The following is a 22,543-nucleotide window of genomic DNA, read 5'->3' on the forward strand; positions in this document are numbered from 1 at the left end:
TCAAGGGCTCCTAGTTCACGACTCAAGGGTCATAAAAATTTATAAAAATATTTTTCTGGTTCCCCTGGTCCAGGGGATTAATTTGATACCCCATTTGCATGGGGTTATCAGGGAACGCTATTTGACCCTTCAGGGGCCCTTAATTCATGACCCAGGGGTCATAGAACGCTAAAAATAATTTTTCTATACTATTCCCATGCTAGACTTTTATTTTGGACCAGTTTGGAGGAAAAAATTTTTTTGACCGGTGACGTCGTGAAATTAATGCTACAAAGCGGTGTAATAAGTCTGCAGGGTTAGAACTTCATCCACAGTAACTTTGTTGGAAAAGCAGGCTGAAGACATTAAAGACATTAAGGCTTTACTGATTAATGTGAAACAAAGGCCGGATGGTAGGAAGGCTCCAAATTTCAGTGCCATTCCAAAATTACCCCTCGACAACGAGGTAGCACTGGCGGAGTTTGAATCTTGGCTCGAGGTGGATTCAAATCGCGAATTACTGGTACGATTTAATCGAGATATTTTACATGCATAATTAAACTTTAATGTTTTTTCTTATATTTGATACTAGGTTGAATATTTGGCATTTTCAACTGCGACACAGATCGAGGCGAGCACTAGAAAAATCTTGAAAAAATTATTTACGAATGAATTTGGCAGGCGAATTAATTTTACGGGTAAAGGAAACAAGACATCGATGAAAAACCTAAAACTATTGGAAGTCGTAAAAGGTGCTAAAATATATTCTAAAATGAAGAAAATTTTCTAATTGTTGGTCTCTATTTAATGTTTAATTGGATTGCAAATTTCAGAAACCGTGCGAAACGTCTTTACAGTTGAGTCCGTTCCCGATCCCAAAAATCCCAGCGGCCGTATTCTCACTGATGATATAATTCAAACTGCAGCAATGAATTGGTTTCGTTCTTCAAAAGGTAGGTGCAACGACGACGCTCCCTCGGGAATTGCATCATAATCATGGATCGAGATGGAAAATCACCGAGAAACATTAGGCGAATAATTGCAAAACGGGTTAGAGAGAATCTCACTCGTGCAAAAAACATACCTGCTATTAGTAATAATCTTGTAAATTTAGATATATGTGATTCTGTCGTTGAGGATAGCGATTCAGGTAGTAATATTAGCAATAATGATAGAAGCAGTAATGTTATCCATAATAGTGACGAGCCATTAGTTTCCGATTCACTAAGCGACAATGGTGTAGTAGAAAATAATAGGAATATTTTAGATTTAACACGGGACTTGAGGGACTGGTCGCTTCGACATAACATAACGGGAGTAGCTTTAAACGATCTTCTACGCATATTTAACTTTTATCAAGAATTTAGATTTCTTCCATTGGATAGTAGGACATTGCTTAAAAACTCAATTAAATACTCTATGAAAACTATCGGTCAGGGTCAATATGCACACTTTGATGTTATTCAAAATATAAAACGGCAAATAGATTCCAATTGTATTCTTGCTTCTGGTAGCGAAATTAAATTAAACCTTATATTTAGTTTTGATGGATTGCCCATTTCTAAGAGTAACAGTAACCAGTTTTGGCCAATTCAAGCAAAGTGTGAAGAAAGTACGTACGGCGTATTTGTCGTGGGTTTATTTTATGGCAAGACAAAACCAGAAAGTATTGACGAATACTTGATGGATTTGATAGCAGAGTTAAAAAGTTTGCGAGTTGGGATTAGTTACAATAATTTGAAAATATTTTGTAAGGTTTCAAAAATAATAGCTGATGCGCCAGCCAGGAGTTTTTTAAAGCAACGTAAAAGTCATAATGCATACAATGGATGCGAGAAATGTATAGATCCAGGTTTCTGGAAGGGACGTGTAATTTTCAGAACATTCGATAGTCCACTTAGGACAGATCAAGATTTTTATGTTCAAAAAGATAAACACCACCATGTAGGCATTTCCCCGTTTACGGAGCTTAAAATTTTGATGATTTCTTCGGTTCCTCTTGACTACATGCACCTCATTTGCTTAGGTGTGGTTAGAAAAATATTAAGAAGTTGGGTAAAAGGTCCATTGCCATTTAAATTATCTTCTCGTGATATTTCAACTTTATCAAGTAAATTAGTATTATTTTCGCATAGTTGCCCTAAAGAATTTTGTCGTAAGCCGAGGTCAGCAAAAGAGTTAGATATGTGGAAAGCGACAGAGTTTAGAACTTTTCTTCTTTATACAGGACCCGTCGCTTTAAAAGGATTATTGTCGCCGAAAAAGTATACACATTTTTTAAATCTTTGCGTAGCAGTCACGATTCTTATAACTACCAAGGCGCAAGCAAATAATTGGAACGATTATGCACGACAGCTTTTATTGAAGTTTGTTAAAAATGTTCCCAATTTATATGAAGAAGAGTTCTTATCATATAATATGCATTCCCTTATACATATTAGTGATGACGCTTTAAAGCATGGCCCGTTAAATTCTTTCAGTGCTTTCGATTTCGAAAATAATATGCAAGTAATAAAGCGCTCGCTACGAGCTCACTATAAACCTTTTGAGCAAACTGTGAATCGCACTGCTGAGAGAGAAAATCATAAGTACCAGTCCCCTGTGAATTTAAATAGACACTGTATTATAAAATCGAACGGAAAGGATCATTGTTTTATATTAAAGGATGGGAAAGTAGTTGTTATAAGTAGTATAAGTAAAGATAAAAAACATATAAATTGTAGAAAATTCAAACACTCGGACAACTTGTTCACTTGTCCGTGTGAAAGTAAAATTTTAGGGATAATTAAAGTTAGCAAATTATCAAATAGCGTAACCATAATAGGTATTAATGATATTGATAAGAAATGTTGGTTACTCCCGTCGGATAAAATAGATGAAAACATTTGCATTCCCTTGTATAATGTAACAATATAATTTTTGTTATGAAATAAATGATTTTGATAAAAATTAATAATTCGTGTTATTTGACTGCAGTAATTGCATGGAGTTTAACTGCAAGTTTTGCATCAAATTATTCGTTTCTTTTGCGCAATATTCTACGCTCTAAATTGCATTAATTTGACGGTTATTTCTACGCAATATTCTTGAGGCTAAATTGCATGAATATGACTGTCAATTCTATGCAATATTGACAGTTTATTTTACGTTAAATATCTAGTATCTTTTCACGGATTTTTGCCGGCCATCAGTTGCTGCAATTTAACTGTATGACTTTTGCGTAAAAGTGATAGCTTTTGTTGATCGGGTATGTTGAAATTTGTTTCTCTTATTAAATTTTAAATTTTAAAAGATGTACAAGTTAGACGCCAGCACTGAAAATAATTCGGGTAGGATTATACCCAGAAAATAAAGATACGCAGTCACAAATGCACTTGACCGATTTCGCCCATCTTCGAACTCGTTTCCTACCTTTGTCCAATATTCATATGGTAAAAATTTCAAGTCAATCGGTCAGCTTGTTCGAGAGTTATCGAAAGACAGGCGGACGGACATGACAATTACATAAGCCCTGGTTCGAGCTAAAATGTGTTGATTTTTATTAAGTGCCTGCATATCCTTGGATTTTGAGATGCAGGGTATTTTACATACAGCTCGATACGTGTACCATAAACTTTTTGGACTAACATCCCAAAAAAACGTGCATATTTATTTCAAGCATTATTTCGTGCATGTTTTACGAGTCATAAAATATGACTGATAAAAATTAAGAAATACAAAGTGAGTAAATTCGACATCTTTTACCAGAACTTACAAGAAGTTGTATTATTCATTGGTATCATAGGTTTCTGCTATTCACGCTAGGATATTTGCTAAGATATTTGCTAGGATATTTTCTGTTCTTCATATTCAATACAGGATTTGTACTCTTGCATTAATTGTCTAACAATAAAATGTTCAATGTATCAAAACAAAAATTTAACTTACTATTAAATAGTTCAAATATTACTACCTTGAATGCAATGCAACATAGAGCCAAAATATTAAATCATGTTCATACATACATAACTGAAATAATAAACTTGTAAACAAATTCAAATAATTAGTCTTAATCCTTAAATTACGCAAGTCTCCTTCCTTCTACCAGGAAATTTTAGAATTTACCAAAAAATGTATGTCTTGTATTTATCAATTAAAGCGAGTACCATTTCATACATTTTTTGGTAAAATTAATAAACAAAAACTGAGAAAGTTTTACATCATTTATGATAATTTGCAGAAACGTTTATATTTTTTTCATACAGGTCAGATTAAATCGTAACATTCAATTTTCAATTTTCAATAATAGGAATAAAATTGGTAGTCAAAAATCTTCAAGTCAAAAGTTTTCCTGTATTTTATTAAATAATTAAAATTTAACTTAAATGTACTACTGCTCATAACATTTAGAGCTAAAATTTTAATTAAGTTTCATATGTACATAAATACTAATCTCACTGCAATCACAAACTTATTTTACTAAAAAGTATAAAAATCACAGTCTTAATCCTCCCAAATTACGCTAGTGCCTCTCCTTCATCACGACATTAAACGGTTTGGGTACTAGTATGAATCCAATCATTGGTTCAAAATCTAACTTCGGATTCTCTGGATCCGGACCAACTTGAAATTTTTGAAAAATGCTGGCAAGAAATAGAAATATCGTGTCCCTCGCCAAGGGTTCGCCTAAACAGGCACGTTTTCCGACTTGAAAAGGGACCAAGGCCTCATGTTTCTTTGCCTTGGTTCCGTCTTCTGAGAGGAACCGTTCCGGCCGGAAGTTCTCGGGGTCACCCCAAATCTCGGGGTTATTATGGACCGACCACAAATTCCCGATGATCCACGTCCCTTTCGGGATGACGTAGCCGTGAAACTCTTTGTTTTCAATGGCCCTGTGAAATAGACCCGACGGAACGAGAGAGGACATTCGGAGGACTTCAAAAATTACGGATTCTGTGTAAGGCATGCTGAAAAAAGGGAGAAAAATTTGATAAAATTTTGAAATTTTTTAATTAAAAATTTGAAATCTTGTATATACCTTGCCCGGTCTTGTAGCGTGGGTAGCCTTGAATTTCCAACGACACGGTCAATCTCCTCCTGCATTTTTTCCTGAATTGTGGGATGACTCGTGAGATAGAGGACCGCCCAGACCAGCGTGGTCGACGTGGTCTCGGCCCCCGCTTGGAATAAGTCGCCCACAGTCGCGCTTAAATGTTTATCTGTTAAAAACAAGATTAAATTAGATTAAATTTGATGTTAATGTTTCTGAAAAAAATTTGAAAAAATTAGTCATTTTAAACTTGCTACTTACATCCCTCCTCTTGATGAAAACTTGACTTGGGGTCGGTCGTCGCCTCAATTTCTTGAATATAGTGGTCAACAAAGTCTCGGATATGGTCCCCACTAAAAGTTTCCTTATGCTCGTGGACGGTCTTCTTAAAAAATGAAGTCATTTCTCCTATCGATGCCTGCAGAGTGTTCCACCCCGTCAATCCGGGCGCTAAATGTCTCGCCCAGGGGGCGAAAAGCAGCAGCCCCGTCTCCGAGAGTGAGTTGAACGCTCTGAAAAAAATGATATCAAAATTATACACCGATTTTTAACCGCAATTTGACCATTTATGTATCCTCACCGAATCGAGCTGTCCAACATATTTGTCAGAGTGGAATCATTTTGCGGGTACCGTTTCCCACTTGTAATTGACCACAGAGCATTCAACACGGCGAGGCTGAATTTCCTATTGAGATTGACGAGACGACCTTCTTCGCCCTTCAACCAGTCGAGAATCTCCTTGACCTCGTCCTGGATCAAATTTTCCATGTAGTTCTTCCCAAACCCGAAGTCTCGCAGATGTCGGAGCGTGAAACGGCGTTGCGTCTCCCAAGTGCTGCCCTCAGAATTGATAACTCCTACAGAAATAAAAAGTGTGCAATTTTTTTTGGCAATATTGCGAAAAAATATGATACTTTTATTTTTTTCGTACCATAATTGCCCTGCGACATGCCGAGGAAGACTTCGTTCTGCGGTCTGCCAGAGAACGCTGGTTCGTTAAAGATTTCCTTCATCAATTTGTAGTCGTCCACGACCACGATTCTGTAACATGATGCAAATTTATTTTTAGAAATTTGGCCACTCTTTTAAATATGCAAGCGGTATGTATTTTCATGCATACTTTTCCAGACCGAGCTGAATGCTAAATATGCTCCCGTATTGTTTAGCCCATTCTCGCAGGACGACATGCATTCGGCATCCTACTTGTGTCAAATTTCCGAGAAGTGGAAGTCCCCGGGGACCTGGATGGATGGAAATGCGGAGAGAAAATATGTATTTTAAAAATGGTCTTTCATTTTTACATACATTCTTTAAATCTATGTGACTTGACTGCGGGAACAAAATTGTGTATATTTTCGTATACCTGGAGGGAATTTTCCCTTAGATTTCTTTCCCCCCTTAGTCAGCACCAGCCAGGCCAAGGCGAACAAAAATACTGTCAGGAGAAACGAGAGTGGAGTCATTTTCGAAAATTTTGGCAGGTTAAAAATTCGAAAAACTGGAGTCAAATACTAAAAAGTTGTTTTAAAAGATGGGAATTTATCCCAAAAATGGAAACCTTGTTTCAAAAACTGTCTTTAAAACTTCTTAACTGGTGAGACCTTCACCTCTTGAAGTGTAATAACTTCTCTCCGAGATGTTGCCCACCTTATAAAGCAACGTCCCTCACGGAATTCAATGGAAAATTCCACCAGCCACACGCCCTGTTCATCATCATCGCTAGTTTATCTTCAGGTTTAAGTTGTGCTGATAAACAACATCAGAAAAAATCTTGTCCTAGTATTATCGTCGCATGTCAGAAAAAGGAGGTGAACGGAATATTGGAACCCTGCATTTAACACAGGAATTGAGGCAGGCATTAACAAAACAACGTCAGTTTTCCTCCTCACGCCCGACCGATATCGTGGTGATGATGGTGATGACCACATCCAGTATCCAACACGGGTCGTCATTTTTTTGGGATAATTAATTGATCATAAAAAATAAGCGTGCAATCACCCAAACTGCGCGTTTAATGAGAGAGAGGTGCGACGTACTGATCTGTCAGTTCGACACGTGCAGGCAAGCAAAACAACAATTCGTGTGAATCATTGCGATTATTATTGCATGCGAAAAAGTTGCACCACCGAAAAGTTGTGCAGTTAAATATATATAATAAGAAAAATGCACTTTATCATTATCAAACATATTAATATGAAAAATGTACTGTGTCATTATTGGTTATCTCACAATTAAATACATATAATAAGAAAAATGCACCATGTGCATCATTATTATATTAATACTTATAATCTGCATACATAGCATGTCAATTGCATAGGACTGGACTGGACTGGTACAACGAGTCATGCCTGCTTGGGGGTTGTTTGCCCTGATAAGGAGTCAATTGTAGCGTTCATGTTGACCAATCTTGGCTAACTTTGTAGAAAAATTGTTGACTTTTACATAGCCCAGCCAGCCATATATTTTGTTTGATAAGTATTTTGAAAGTCACATGAATGGATTTTGACTATGTATTCATTGTTTTATTTTTATTTAACCTTTCCTGTTCAACTTAAAGGAATGGATTTGTCAGCATATTGATTATTCGAGTACACAGTCCAAAGTTTTTTTATCATGGAATTAACAACCGACACGTGGAGCGAGATGTTATGTCATGCAAGGAAAAAATTAACTCAATGTCATTACGGTTAGGTACGCAGGATCCACAGCAGCTCTGCTTTATGTACGACTACATAAAGTTTTGTTGTTTTACATGGTATGCAATATTTATTATGTATGTTTTTTCATAATTTTTTATTACCAAATTTTCTCGTGCGAAAATAGAATTTTGTGCAGAGAGAGATGGATGTGGACCTGATTTAATAAATTGTATCAGACGAAATGCAGCAATAGGGTGAAACTAGTAATTCCCTCCAAAAAATATGTGACCACACCTCCAGACTTTTTCTGAGGGGAAGTGGTCCAATTGACCCCAAAAGTTGATCGGATCCTCCTCCTGGGTCATATGCATGATGCCGCATTATCCAGATGCGTTCTCCCATTATCCTGGTGACGGACAGACAGACGGACGGACGGACAGACGGACAAACAGACAAAGTCTTCGCTTAATAGATAGGTTTGGGTAATGAAAATATGTACCTCGATCTCGTTATTCATTATTATGAAACGTCACAAAAACAAACTTTTTAAAGGCTGCAGTTCGGAAAAGCAAGCCACAAAACAACTTTCATGATCATGATCAATCACGAACGGTGGTACTGCAGTCTCTCCGCTGCAGAAAATGCAATCTGTGGTTGAGCAAAAGTAAGTTAAAGGTACACACATAAAACTTTTCTTCCCCCGAAAGCATTATTATTAAGCACTTGAAAGTTTGATTTGCGATGCAGTTCATGACTCGAGAGAAACCTTCAAAAACAACGGACCAAACCAAATCGGTATTATGTAAGAAGTGGGTCCGAAAAAGTGGGCACTGTAAATAATGTGGTGGCAAAATTGGGTGGAAATTGTACAAGGATGGTTGAATTTGCAGTTTAATTCTTGCAAAAAAATAAATTAATCAATTTTCGCCCCCTTTTTGTACAAAATCTTTACCAATGCGGTAATAATGTGGTGGCAAAATTGGGACCAACACTAGTACCAATTGTATAACTTGAACGACCAAATTTGTCACCGTTTTATTTTTGCAAGGGTAACAAAGCAAAGGTTATTATTTTTGTCACCTCTTCGTACCAAATCATTACCAATCCGGTAATGATCTCCTCGATCCCAATTTTTTTTACCCCCAGATTATTTAGAGTGCCTCTACTTACTCGAAATGAGTATCAAATCTCACCATTTTACACCCACCTCGCGTCCCCATGCTAACAAAGCGATAAGAATGCAGATCACGACGGGGTGAAAAGTGAAAGTGGGGATTTTTTGGGCACTTTTACTCCTTCTTTTTATCTACTGTACATACAGGTGGAGATCAAAGAGGTAAAAATGACACGTTCCTCTCGTAAATTGCACTTGGTGAAGTCTGAGTAAGTTTTAATTTTTGCTTTCTTATTTTTTTTTAATTTTTACATTTTTTATGTATTTAGTTGAGGTTTGAATTTCAGGGTGTAAAAAATATGTGCATAAGCCAACTATTTTCACCAAGTGGAGAAATAAATTTCATTCCATTTGGGAATTGAGTGATTTCAATTTTTGTTGTTTTTTAATATTTACATTTATTATGTACCTGAGGTTTGAATTTCAAAGTGTATAAAATATTTGTAAGTCTATTTCCCCAATGTGGAGAAACTTCGTAAATTGCACTTGGTAAACTCAGAGAAAATGTTAATTTTGGCTTTCTTTTTTGTAATTTTTTAGTTGAAGTTTGAATTCAGGGTGTATAAAATATGCAAGTCGACTATTTCCGCAATGTGGAGAAATTTCGTGGAGAAATGTAGTTCCATTTGGAAATTGAGTGAGATGCTGATGTGATGTGATGATCAGCTCGGCGTGAAATGTAAATGTATTTACACGTGTGAACCAGAGCATGAGCGGTGTGAGAGCCGAGATACATTTCCTCTAATCAAGGTGCCCTTCCGCTTCTTAATGAGCTGTATGTCCCGTTTCCACCCGCTTTCGGGGGAATATTGACAAACTGGTTAAAACGGTGGCGTCGCCGGGTATATATTTACTCAAGGCCGGCATGCATGCCCAGTAAATTTGATTCATTTGTAGATATCTCTTTAGGTAATCAGGCATAACCACAACCACGAGTTTTTGGTCCGTTTCGTTCATTTCTTTAATTAAAGTGAGAAGAGAGAGAGAGAGAAATTCGAAATGAGAAATTTTAAATTGAATTAGAAACCTATTTAATCAAGACAATTTATCAATGAGGAATGAATGGGGTTTTATGTAAGAGAGAAGAAGAATGTACATACTCTAAATAATAGGGTGTTAGAAGGTTATGGTAGTTTGGTAATGTGGTTTTACCAGTTTGGTAACATAGTTTTACCAGTTTGTAATACAGTTTTACCAGTTTGTAATACGGTTTTACCAGTTTGTAATTTGGTTTTACCAGTTTGGTACAATGGTTTTACCGGTTTGTAATTTTGTTTTACCAGCTTGTACATAATATGATTTTAAAAGTTTTGTAATAGTTTGTTACCGGTTTAGTAGTTGGTTTTTGTCGGTTTTGGTAACAGTTTTTAAGCGGTTTACCATAAAAAATATCTTCAAAAACTTAAAATTCACGACAATACCACCACTCCAGTAACACATTGTATCCTCACATTATTTAGTGTGTCACATTTATTGTGTGTTACAGAATCCAGTCGAATTTATTTAATTGATTAATAGTAAACACGCAGTTGACTCTCTTTTACATGGTTATTTTATATTTTATCGATTATTATTATCCGACCCCAATCAAATAAATTGGCCGACTACATTTTAAACTTGTCTATTATGCTTATTCCCCTTCCTCTCTACATAAAAATATTTATGCCCTCGCTTGCTCCGCAGTGGTCTCCGAAGAACCGTAAAACAGTGGAAAAAGCACTATGCAAATTATTTCGAGCACATAATTTAATCCGGGCAGCAGATACAATGTGATTGTATTAAATATGCTGGCCTGGCTCAAATAGACACACAAAATGGCACACACTGCATTGTTTTCGGTCGGACGGGTAGCAATGGGCAGGTTCATTAGTGTACATAAGCTCTTCTCATTCATTATTAGTCAGCAGATCGGACGACTTTCTCTTCTTTAACTGAGAGAAGAGATCCCGTAATTTTGTAAAGTGCAGATTGTTTTTTTTCGCATTTCATTTTCTAACTTTTGCACAGAAAAATTGCAAATTGTAGAATTTCATCGCATTCACAATGGGGGCATGATATCTAATTAAGAGAGAAAATCTACAAGTGCTGTGACGAGAGAGGAATGAAACTTGCACAATTTAATCTTGCCCAGGATCGTATTAAACTTGCATAAGTTTGACAATGGACATTGAGAAGATGTGAAGATGAGATGAGAAAAACATGGGCATGATTCGTGTTATTGCGTAATTTTAAGGTTTCATTAGTCGGGTGCATTATTTACGTAAGAAAAGATATTTATGGGTAGAATAGCTTTTGCAATGTTTGAACGAATTTGCGACCCATGATGACAATTCGTGTTCGAAGGACACGAACTTTCTTCCGTAAATAAAATTAATTGTTTTGCTAAAAACTTAAATTATGATGAAATGATGCAGTGATAAATTGCTTCAAATTATGGACTTACATATTCATTTTATTTTGCGCAGATTCTCATTTTGGCAAATTTTCAGTTTAATCAACCCGCAAGGAAAATTAGTTACAATTGTTAGTATTTAGTTTTTTAAGTAAATTGCAAATTTTAGATTTAGAGCATGTTAATTCGTCGTGGTTTTATTTACATTAATGTAAATATGTAGTTCATTCTGGCTCGAATACAAATTTACTTAACAGTTTGCACTTTAAACCAAGTCAAATTCATTTGATGTAATAGATATGCGACGAAAATGATATTTTCACGAATTAGCAAGTCTTTACTAATAACACACTCGGCTCAATTTTTATTACCAATTTAATTTAAATCTGCATCCATCTCCAACTACCCGTTATAGGCGATTGCGCCGGAAAATCCGTCTCAACTCAGTCCCAAACCTACCATACATTTCACTCGGAGAAAGTGATACTGCCCGTTGCACCAACTTTCTCCCCGTCTCATTTCATACCTGACTCTCATACGAGCAAGCCTGTGTACTCTTCTTCATCTCCTACGAGTTTTCCCATCATTTAAGACGCCATCTCATCTCATCTCATCTCCGTCTGGATAACTACTCACCAACCCATCCAGAAGGAGGAAAAGTTCTCCCTGTTATCGTCCCACAGACGGAAAAACCAGGAAATCTATTCCTGGAAACTATAGGTAAATAACCCGTCCCGAAAGAAAGTCTCGTCGTACGTAATTGTAAGTAATTGCATAAAGTAATCCCCAAACTTTTAAGTGAAACATAACAATGCTTCCCTCGAGGGAACCAATTAGTCAGAAAATGAGATCCAGAGCTCTACATACGTACGTAGAAAATCCCACCCAGAAAACTTGCCCCAGACCAGACCAACCAAGCTCAAAATTAGTAGTTATCGTTCTTCTTCCCTTCTTTTCCTCACTTCCGTCACTTTGCATAAGTTTGGTTGGTTGGTGGAAATGTCTTCAAATGCGGATCGGCATCCAATCCACCCACACGACCATAACTCGTATGACCTACAGGTTTAAAGTGGTGGTGACAAAAAGTTAGGGCATGGTCGCGACAAAACTTTCTGTCGCGTAAGTCCGTACATAGCTGCAGGTCATCAAAGTTAAGTTTTATTCGGGCCAACCAACCAAGAAATAATTTAGTTTAAGCTGGACGGACTCGTTAAAGAGGGAGATGTGGATACGAAATTGGAAAGGCAAAGTTAATCGGTCCATTATGCAGGGTGGTTGGTGGGGAAAGAACGATTTTGATGGTGGGATTCTTCACTGGGTCGTTTTTTATTCATGGGTTTTCATTCTTATTTTAGAAATTAAGTTGATTTTGAAAAAAGTTGTTTGACTTGCATGCCAGTTTGGGAATATGCAAAAAATACACATTAGTTTTAAAGAACAGTCAGATCCAAAGAATCTTTTCTTGTAGTTTACAATACAATTGTGTTCAAAAACTTACTTAATACAAATACATGAAAAAAATTTGAAAAAATAAATTTTATTTCTTTTTAGGTATTTATATCTTAGAAATTAAGTCGATTTAAAAAATGTTTAATTTGTGTGCCAGTTTAATTATCCGTAAAAAATATATATTAGTATTCAATTGTAGATGTATTTTTAAAAAATAGTCGTATTTCATCCTCAAAATTTTACCCAAAATTTTACCCAAAATTTTACTCTAAATTGTACTCTAAACTTTGCTCAAAATTCTCCTCAAAATTTTCCTCTCTAAATACGAAAAAAATTAGAAAAAAAATATTTTATTTCTTTTCAGGTGTAACCGAAAACTATTTGATTTCTTTCCACACTACGGAAACTACTACTTCCTAAATAAACACAAATCCACCACCAAAAATAACTCAAATCCAGTCCGTCTACGAGTCTCAAAAAGTCTCAACTAATTTCCCGCAGAGAAAACCAACCACCAAAAGAGAGAAAGTTAAGAGAGAAAGGTGTGTCAAATCTGTACTAACCAGAATCCCCGCAGTGCAACGTCTTACCCCCCATGAGACAAAAAGTTGTGAAGGAAAGAAAATAAATAATTTTGACTCGGAGAAAGTTGAGGAAAAGAAGTTTCGTTTTTCCCCAAAAAACGAAAACGTGCAGACGAAAAATAATTTAATATAAGTAATTTAAATGACTACTTCCCTGCCCTCCTTCTGTTCATTGAGGGTCAAGAGAAGTGACGTCAATGTGACTGGGTTAGCGTTTTCGTGGTGAAAGTGTGTACGCAAAAACGGTAACTAATTTACGTATGCACATATAAATAAATAGTGAAGAGGACTTGCTTCCGTATAAAATTTGCGGTTTTTCTCTCTCTTCAGAGTAGTAAATAGAGAAATAAATAAAGCGGAAATAGTGGGGAAAACGAGACAAATTGTTAATCAAGTAAATTTACCGTCATCATGGGAAAGTACAACACGGGAGAAAGTTTGTCCTTCTGTAACTTTCTCCCATCTCGACGAAACGCCACCTGCATCACGGCTGTCCTCTTCCTCTGCTGTTTCTGCTCCTACTCGGCGTAAGTTAATTTTCCGCATTTGCATTTGCATTTGAACGCTTATTATTTTTTATGGTTGCAAAAGTTGGAAAGTTGTTACTTTAACGAGGGTTTTGATTATGATCTGCCTTGTTATTCAAATCACTGGCAATTTGTGTTATATACGGACGGAGATGTCAACACGTTATGTCAACAGGTTTGTTTTTCAGTGTTTATTCATAAGGTTGGATGGGTTTTTTGGCCGCATTGGGTTTGATTTGGGTAGTGAATATACATACATAGATGTGAATAGGGATGGTAATCCGTATCCTAAATTAACCGATCCGTAGGATAGGATCGGATAAATACAGGATCGGATCGGATCGGATTTGCTCGCTTTAGGATCGGATCGGCTCCCGGTTCTACTCGAAATCCGATGCGATCCGATCCTAGGATCGGATCGATCGTAGGATATCCGCGGATGATATGTGTGAGACACCTTGTGTCTAACTATGGAAATACTTTACCAGCTGCTTTTCTTTATTTATTGGAACGGTTTTTGGTGAGTTCATCACATGGCGTACATTACCCGAATGAGCCGAATTATCCTATTATTTTACACCAGTTATTTTTATTTTGGCGTTCAAATTATTCAATTTAGTATGATTTCAACGCCAAAATAAAAATAACTGGTGTAGAATAATAACATAATTCGGCTCGTTCGGGTAATGTACGCCATGTGATGAACTCACCAAATGTGAAACGAGTTTACATCGGATGATCCGAGGATCCTGTGTGATGATCCTAGGATCTCATCGGTTAGGATCGGATCGGATTGTCTGATCCTCGGATCCTCTATCCGATCCGTGTGAAAATCCGATCCTATCCGAGTTTTTACGATCCTAGGATAGGATCGGTTACGGATTACCATCACTAGATGTGAAACTGATCAGGGTAGGTAAACTTTGGAGAGGGAAAAATTACGGGGTGTATACATGCATAGTTCGCATTGCCCGAATGAGGAGTCATAATTTAAAAAATATTTAACTGAAACCTGAAACAAAAAAGTAAAGGAAACCCTGAATTTTTGAAGAAATTAGCTTCATTTTCGTTAATGTGAGTTTGCACTTTCCTGCCAAATTTCAATTTTGAACTTATGAGTCTGATAATGGTCGCCAAATTGACCGTTCATGCATATTTTATTCGGACTCGATTCCTAAATCTTTTATACAATTGTGTACCAAATGAAATAGCCAAATTTTACTGCTACATATCATTACAAAAACATACAGACGGACAGACAAACTTCCCGGTCTCATAAGCCCCCCTTCGGCCACAAAAAAAATCCAAGACATACACAACATAACCCGCACCCGCGTTGCATAACCTCCCGTTGACTGAAACCACGACCGAAATAAATGATCAGTTACATACTGCATCCGTCCATCCGTCCGGTAATGTGTGGCTGCTTGTGACAGGTCGGTGGCTGGATTTGTTTGCGTAAAATAGCATTGTTTTCCCCCAACTACCATGTCCAAGGATACGACCACCAACTACCACCCACTTTTTGGAGGGGAAACTCCGCGTGGGTGGAGTAGTAGATGTCACATCATGGAAATAATGTGTTTAGCAATAAAACATGAAGACGGATAAAAGTACACACCTCTCTTCTCTTCCTTTCCCTTTTACAATTTTACCCCAGCCGGAACGGAGGAATAACAGACTGGGGCCGATTACATTTTAATGTGCAAACACACCGGAGAACGGTTGGAAATGAAAATAGGATTCTTTCCCCTCTTTTTTTCTGCAGGAAACCTTTTTTGGCACAAATTTGTGTGCAAAAAATATGAATGAAACATATTTAAAGTGGGAGGAAGTACGTAAGTAAGTAAACGATGGCCATATCTTTGTCAAGATTTGTGTGTGTGTCTTCTTGTGGTCATTGAACATGCAAGTGGTCGTGGTCTGCACTCGAATCATGTCCCGTCAGGAACATATATTATCGAAAAAATAAGATGAAAATTGTACATGTGAGTGAGCAGCCGGAGAAAAAAATGGGATAAGTTATGTCTCATCTTATTGCAAATTTTGCTGGAAAAGAGGAGAATATAAAGCACCATTGTTTTCCACACCGTCAAACTTAACTCTCTTTTCTTCCTGGATTATATTCCGTTTTAAAAAGAAGTGAAAGCTCTGAAATTCATGTTGGGCGGCCCCGTAAAATAAAAAGTAGTGTAATTTTAAGGGTTTCAAGTTGTTGTTGGGGACATTACGGGTTAAGAAAGTGGTGCAGTTTTTTATGGATCTCATACTAAGATTCACAGTTATGCATGGATTTAATGTGTAGTTTGTTCATTGTGAGACTTAAAGCGTGGTGAAAGCTGGGGATAAATCCTGTCTCAATTTTTCCCTCGATGCTTCTAAAAGCTGTGCTTAAACGAAAATGCGTATCGTTACTTGTAATGTAATGGATGGTGGGGGGACCAGCATACCCGACTTATCATAATTCTTCAGTAAATAATATGCATTTTGTGGTCGTGGCCCATTGTATTTTTAATGAAAGATAAAGCTAATACGGTTTGTTTACATGGTTGAAAAGTGGTGCGCACTTTTTGAATACACTGAAAGCTAATGATTTTGGCATGAATTTCTCCCCGGAATTCGCCGTGGGAGGTAAATTAATAGCTACTTCGCTTACATAAGACGAGTTATCTGATCCGTTCATACGTACATTGCATTGCTCACCGGTCTGGTGAACCTGCCCGATTTTCAATCACTGATTAGTATCGCTGCCGCCCTTAATGAAAAGAAGGCAGAGAAAGCACCACCACACAATTTCTTGATTTCTGTCGGGAAAAGTTTGCCAAACTGCTTAACTTTCTGGCTCCCCTTGCGGCGAAAGTACTTATAAAGGAAGCCTTACATCATCATCCCCGCCACACCACCATCATAACTTAGTTTTTGTGCAGATGTGACATTTCTATGCAGTTGAAATGTGCCAAGGTTAACCAGCCCTCATCATATTTACCACGGCCACCACGGGTAACAAAAGGGAAAAAGAGAGAGATATGCAAATTAATGATTAAAAGTGCAACCGGGGTGACAAATTATTTAAAAGGGGCGGAAAATTGGCAGCTCTTCCTGCCAAGAGTAAACTCTATTTAATCTGGTAGCCAAATTGACTGCTTTATCACCGCGTTGGTAATGATTTGATACTGAATGATAAGATTGTTTTGTCACAAAATTCAGTTTTTTACAGCGATTGGAATTTTTTTCTCTGTAGCATAAAAAACTTGGCCTTTGTACACAATTATTCTAAAATAATTCTTTATCAATCTGGTTTAGATTTTGTTGTAAAATTTATGAACATTTTTTTCAGCAGGATAAAAAAATTGACCTTTGTACACAATTGTTATACATGATTCGCTAAAATCTGGTAAAGATCCCGGTAACGATTTTATTACCACATTTTACATTGTTCCCATCCTTCGACATAGTCACGTCGCCATGTCCTCCTGAGAAGGACGTTTGTAATGCGAGGAGAGGAAAAACAATGAAATTTTAGTCAGTTTGAAGTGAGACATGGAAGGTAACGTAAGTGGATCAGTGGAGTTGACATCGGATTCCCACGAGACCGACTTTCTCTCCACTTTTATCCCCATTCCTAATGCACATTGGGAGCGGACGCGTATGTAAAAAATACCCAAATTGTCATCGATATAGGGACCAAATTGAACTTTGACTCCAAACACTGCCAGCCAGGCCAGTTAGGCAGTCGGCTATGGACGAGTTCGACTTGTCCACTTATTTCCGGATTTGGTAGAGAAAAGCTTTCCTAAAGACAAAATCTTGTCGAATCAATAAAGAAAGCGTACTCTAAATGATGCGGGAACAAAATTGACATCCGCGTTACGAACGATTTGTCCGTAACAATAACAATTGTCAAGTTTCGAATTAATTTTGAATTTCGTACGCAATTATTTTCTATAGCGAATCGTTATCAGTGTGGTAAAGCTATAAAAATAGTGATCGGTGAAAATTGGGTAACAAATTATTTCCGGAGTTTGAAGAAACACGATTCCTTTTTTTAGTCGAGGTCCAATTTGTCATACAATTTTTATTCACGGTCTTCTTGCCATTTCTTTCTTTCGGAATGGTTTAAACGGGGAAAGTGCAAAGTCATGTATGTAATGTATGTATGCAGTTGGTAGTTAAGCTGGATGGAAGAAATTGCTTATTTCCCCATAATTTTGACATTTTTACAGAGATGCAGCACGTCGTAGTAATGTAATGTGAGGGGGTGAGAAGTATGTAGAATTGCAATTCCGTTCTATTGTTTTAATGTCGTAATGTCAGGAGGCAATTGTATTCGGGAACTTTGGTGTTTCGTAAAGTGCATGAAATGTAGACCTGAGTTACATGAATTTTTGCAGAGTTTTTAATATTTTTTGAAAGTTTCTTAATTTTGATATTTGCAGAATTTACTAACAATTTGTAGAATTCAAGTTTTAGTAGAATTTTAGTTTTTCAAAAAATAATTCTGATTTCAAAACTTTTATGTATCTGTACTTGTAAAACCATTCCATCTATAAAAGTAGCTTATTTGTAAACCATAATTGTCGACATTTTTATGAACGGCGTATAATACCATCAAAATATTTCTTTATTACGAAACGCAAAATTTAATAAAAATGTCGAAACACGGTTTTCCAAATCCATCCGAAAAAATCCATTCAATGCTTTCACCCAATTTCGTGTCTCCAATGGTGAAATCTGACCTCGTACTTTCTCCCATTTTTGTGAAACCCTGCCTTTTTTTACATTTTACACGTACCAGAAAGAAAGCAATGTGACGAGACCACAATATGGACCCGGCTACGACATCGTTCCGCGAGGAAATGGGCAGTTATGTAAGCGTATAACATGCGATTGCGACAATGTTCCATCCATGTGCGGGATGACCTTCTTCCTTCCGGAATCCACGGATAAGACCAGACAGCAAAGATCAATTTCACCAGTCCATTCCAGTCCATTTCCAGTCAAGTGAAACAATGCTGTGTGGAAGGGATGCCGTATTAAAAAGCGTCGTTGAATGGGTGGATTAAAGTGGTCGTCAATTTTGTTGAGAGAATTCTGACGTGGGAGAAGCCGTGGGATAATCTCCTTCCTATTTTTATGTAAGACTCTGATCTTTGTGAGTAAACGATTTTTTTCTACGGATTTCGACCACTTGATGGACAAAAATTGACATCTGCGGAAAATTGAAAGAGTTTGTAAGAAATTAAACAAAATTCGTAGTTTTTAATTAAAATTAAAAAAGTGCCTTTAAAATTAAATTTGCTTTCTCCACCTTAAAAAATTGCAATTTAGCAAAATTCCACACTATTCCAACGCTCAAATCACCCACCAATCTGCAACCTGACCCTACAAACACGGAAACAATTAGTCTCCACGTACATACATAAGCAAATATTTACAAAATTTCCCCTCTAGCAATTTCCAAATTCCATTACCACAAATTACCCCAAAATATTTCCCTGACCAATATCTCCTCGTAAAAAGAAGAGAACGTGCCATCCCCCTTTTGCTGATCCACAACATGTCTTTTTCATCCAGATGGAAAACTTTGATCTTGACAAATATCAATTCCATTTACTGCGGAGCTGGTTCAATCCGTCGCATCCCCAGGATACCCAAGCCTGCCTCCCTGAAAATCAAGCTGATTTAATCAAAACGACTGACTTTCTCCACACAGCAGGCATTCATTTCACGACATATTCAGCCAAATTCACTCACCTTTCACCTTGTTTGACATTGCGAAAATTGATTTAAAATTAATACTCACAAAAGAAAATATCTACGAACGACTAGTAATGTGCAATTTACTTTCCATGTTTTTCTTCTTTCTCCATGGACAAAGTATTAGTGAAAAGTTTCACTTCTTCTTCTTCTCGACATGATCAAAACTCGATAGAAAAGGAATAAATTGCTTTCTAACGGACTGACTGGTTTCACTTTACGGACTCCATTTTAAAAAAGTTTTTGGTGAAGGAACAAAAGCCGAGAAACCTGAAGGACGATGCCATTATTTTTTTTCGATGTCACGATATTACTTCATGCAAAGATGCACATCTTTTTTCTTCTCTTGTACACTTTTTTATTGCCATTTCGTTGTTAAATTGTTATGCTTCATGCAAGCAATGACCTTGATCATGATTGTCCTTTTGTTCAATTTATGATTTTTTTTCTTCGTTGACGTTCAATTTGTTGCAAATTTTATTGAGTTTGGAGGAACGAAATTGACATGTGTTAAATAAAAATTCGTGTTAGAGAGAAAGTGTTGGGTAGTTTTTAGGGAGGAATTTTCTAGGGATTTTTATGTTCAGGGAGAATTGGCAATTTTGTGAATTTTGTCTAGACAGACTGTTAATTGTTTTTTTTGTTGGCTTGATTTTTGTGAATTTTAAATTTATGATGTTTTACAGGTTTTCGCAAACTTTGTTGAGCTAAGGTAAATCGGGATATGTTTAAATTCATGTGAAGAAGAAAGTGAGTGTTTTTTGAAATTTTGTGCAGGAAATTAAGTGAAAGTCGAGAAATTCTGGTTCATTTTCTATTTTCTTGCCACTTCACTTTTTTTGCAAATTTTATTTAGTTAAGGGCTACTAAAATTGGCGAGAAGGTGACGAAACGTGTTGAAAATTGATGTCAAAGAGAAAGTGTCCTGTCGTTGTAGAATTTTCTACGTAAATTAGGTGACAGTCGACACAGTTTGTAAAATGATACCACGCCCGGTGGAAATTGGACACTTTTTTTCTTCATACTTATGACACGTGGAGATTATGATGGTGTAGTTTACGGACTGAATATGTAACGAGTAAACGGAGGAAACTTGCTATGGACACTCTAAAAAGTAATGTGGTAATAATCTGTTACCGGAGTATGAAAATGCTGATTTGACAACAACTTGATGTAAAAAAACTTGTTAAAAAACAACGAATTTAAACCAAAATCGGTATTAAAATATTCCCAAAATTATTGCAAATTACTGCAAAATTGCTATTTACCTATTACCAAACCTGCAACACAATATTTACCGACTGGTAAAAAACTATTGCCAAACTGGTAACAAACTATTACCAAATGTGTAGAAAACTACATAGCAATCCTCACAAAGATTGCTAAGTGTGCATCAAATTTAAATCCATCTATCCACTCCACCCACAAAGTGGATGTTGTTCCCCGACCTAAATTCTTTCATCTTTTCGAAATTATGTTTCCAGGCAGTGAATGTAATGTATATCGTGGCAGATCATCATGTCATGTCAGGCCGTCCACTACATCTCATCTTCTCCAAGTAGAGATCACTCAAGGGAAAAGTGGATGCCGAGTTGATTGCGATTATTGTGTTGTTCTGTTTGTGAAACTTGTATTACGAGAAGAAATTTCTCGGATGCAAATCTGCCAGGAAACCTTGTGTTCTTTGTTCTTGGAGCACAACATATGCCAAACATTCACGTTGTTGTGTAGCCATGTTATATTTTAGCTGGTCTAGTTTATTACGCAACACGCTTGTGTGTTATGCTTTGCGGTGTCATGTTTCGCCCGCCGGAGGATATCTGACTTTTGAGTGATTGGAAAAGTGAAGGTGAACAATCAAGCTGAAGTATTTACCGGTTTTGGCTAGATTTTGGTTTTATGTTTCTGTTTCTGACCTAATAAATTCAAATTACGGGGAAAATAAATCGCGATTTATTTATAATCAAGGCTTCTAAATATTATTACCGGGTCAGGATCAAGTTTTTTTTTATAGATTTTATCAGATACAATATTTTTATCGAATGATATCGAAAAACTCACTTTAAATACCAGAGTTACGACTGGACAGCCCAAAATTTGAACATTTTCTGTTTTTTTTTGTTAATTTCAGAAAATTAATAAATAGGGACTCACGAAACTACCATCTTTTTTATTTTTAAGACTAGCATGTTCCATTTTTTGTTAAACGGCGTCTGGGTCATGCAAAAACTTTCATGCATAGACTTAAGAGATAAACTCCGTCTAAATCATGTAAAAAAAACTATCGAATTATTAAACCAAAAATTCTACTTTTTACCAAATCGGACAGATAAAATTTTGTCTAGGGATCATAAAAATTATGCTTGACCTCCTCGTTTACCTATCTTTATTTCCAACATATTTAATTCATACAAAATACCAAATGAGACGTCAAAGTTATGCACAACATAACACAACCAAGTTTTTAAATAGGGGGAAAATTCTCCTATGCCAAAAACCTCCTTCTCCAATTAAATTATAGAATATTTATCCATCCCGTAATAAATATGTGAATATTTGAGTGACTCGGAATTTCCAGAGTAACAACTGCAAGCAACATTTCCAACTGCAAGTACATAAGCAAGTCACCATATTTTATTTTATTTCTTCTCCCCGCACCAAATTGGGGATTAGTCGGAGAGAGAAAAGTAAAGAAGGAATCCACCGAATTTTTGCGGACAATGGTGCTGCATGCAGTTTCTTATTTCGATGCGAATCTGCGACGCGAGCAATGTCTCAAAAGTCGGGCACTTTTATGTCCTCGTCTCTATTTTGTGTACAAATTCGGAATACAAAATGAACACGGGTTGGTTGCTTGGCTTGTGAAATGTACGTAAAGAAGAGACATTCCGACCTGCTGAGTCGAGTCGAGTCGTCTTTTGAATGTGGCCATTCCATTCTATGTATCGAGGCTGGCAGGCATCTGTCCCATGCAAATTTAAAAATTTGCAAATTGCAATTGCAAATTGAA

The 22,543-nt window shown here is 36.6% G+C and overlaps 3 protein-coding genes across 3 annotated transcripts in view; 2 read left to right on the forward strand and 1 right to left on the reverse strand.

The window, feature by feature from the left end:
* The first annotated feature begins 233 nt into the window (after window positions 1-233).
* On the forward strand, window positions 234-2,932 carry LOC118435197. Its single transcript, XM_035850736.1, has 3 exons — window positions 234-502; window positions 572-731; window positions 813-2,932. The coding sequence occupies exon 3, from the start codon at window positions 976-978 to the stop codon at window positions 2,893-2,895; it is 1,920 nt and encodes a 639-aa protein (XP_035706629.1). The 5' UTR covers window positions 234-502; window positions 572-731; window positions 813-975; the 3' UTR covers window positions 2,896-2,932.
* Window positions 2,933-3,607: 675 nt separating this feature from the next.
* On the reverse strand, window positions 3,608-6,635 carry LOC110848472 (methyl farnesoate epoxidase). Its single transcript, XM_022095699.2, has 7 exons — window positions 6,372-6,635; window positions 6,129-6,249; window positions 5,940-6,049; window positions 5,589-5,865; window positions 5,270-5,520; window positions 4,997-5,177; window positions 3,608-4,925 (listed from the first exon to the last, which is right to left on the reverse strand). Exons 1-7 carry the CDS (start codon window positions 6,469-6,471, stop codon window positions 4,481-4,483), a joined length of 1,485 nt encoding a protein of 494 aa, XP_021951391.1. The 5' UTR covers window positions 6,472-6,635; the 3' UTR covers window positions 3,608-4,480.
* A 5,118-nt stretch (window positions 6,636-11,753) lies between these two features.
* The window catches only part of LOC110849004 (glycine receptor subunit alphaZ1), a 55,223-nt gene continuing 44,433 nt past the window's right edge, over window positions 11,754-22,543 (forward strand). Inside the window, exons 1-2 of the mRNA XM_022096379.2 lie at window positions 11,754-11,936; window positions 13,030-13,776. Of these exons, the coding sequence (XP_021952071.2) occupies window positions 13,661-13,776 (116 nt within the window). The 5' untranslated portion in view covers window positions 11,754-11,936; window positions 13,030-13,660. The remainder of the gene's footprint in view (window positions 11,937-13,029; window positions 13,777-22,543) is intronic.

The sequence above is a fragment of the Folsomia candida genome, unplaced genomic scaffold (genome assembly GCF_002217175.1).
Source record: "Folsomia candida strain VU population unplaced genomic scaffold, ASM221717v1 Fcan01_Sc004, whole genome shotgun sequence".
Taxonomy (NCBI): domain Eukaryota; kingdom Metazoa; phylum Arthropoda; class Collembola; order Entomobryomorpha; family Isotomidae; genus Folsomia; species Folsomia candida.

Bases quoted from the DNA above. Each gene is read 5' to 3' on its own strand.
- LOC118435197 (XM_035850736.1), top strand. From the start codon at position 976: ATGGATCGAGATGGAAAATCACCGAGAAACATTAGGCGAATAATTGCA.
- LOC110848472 (XM_022095699.2), bottom strand. From the start codon at position 6,471: ATGACTCCACTCTCGTTTCTCCTGACAGTATTTTTGTTCGCCTTGGCC. The intron at 6,250-6,371 runs GTATACGAAAAT...CCATCCATCCAG, and splicing joins TAAGGGAAAATTCCCTCCAG to GTCCCCGGGGACTTCCACTT. The intron at 6,050-6,128 runs GTATGCATGAAA...ATCATGTTACAG, and splicing joins ATTCAGCTCGGTCTGGAAAA to AATCGTGGTCGTGGACGACT.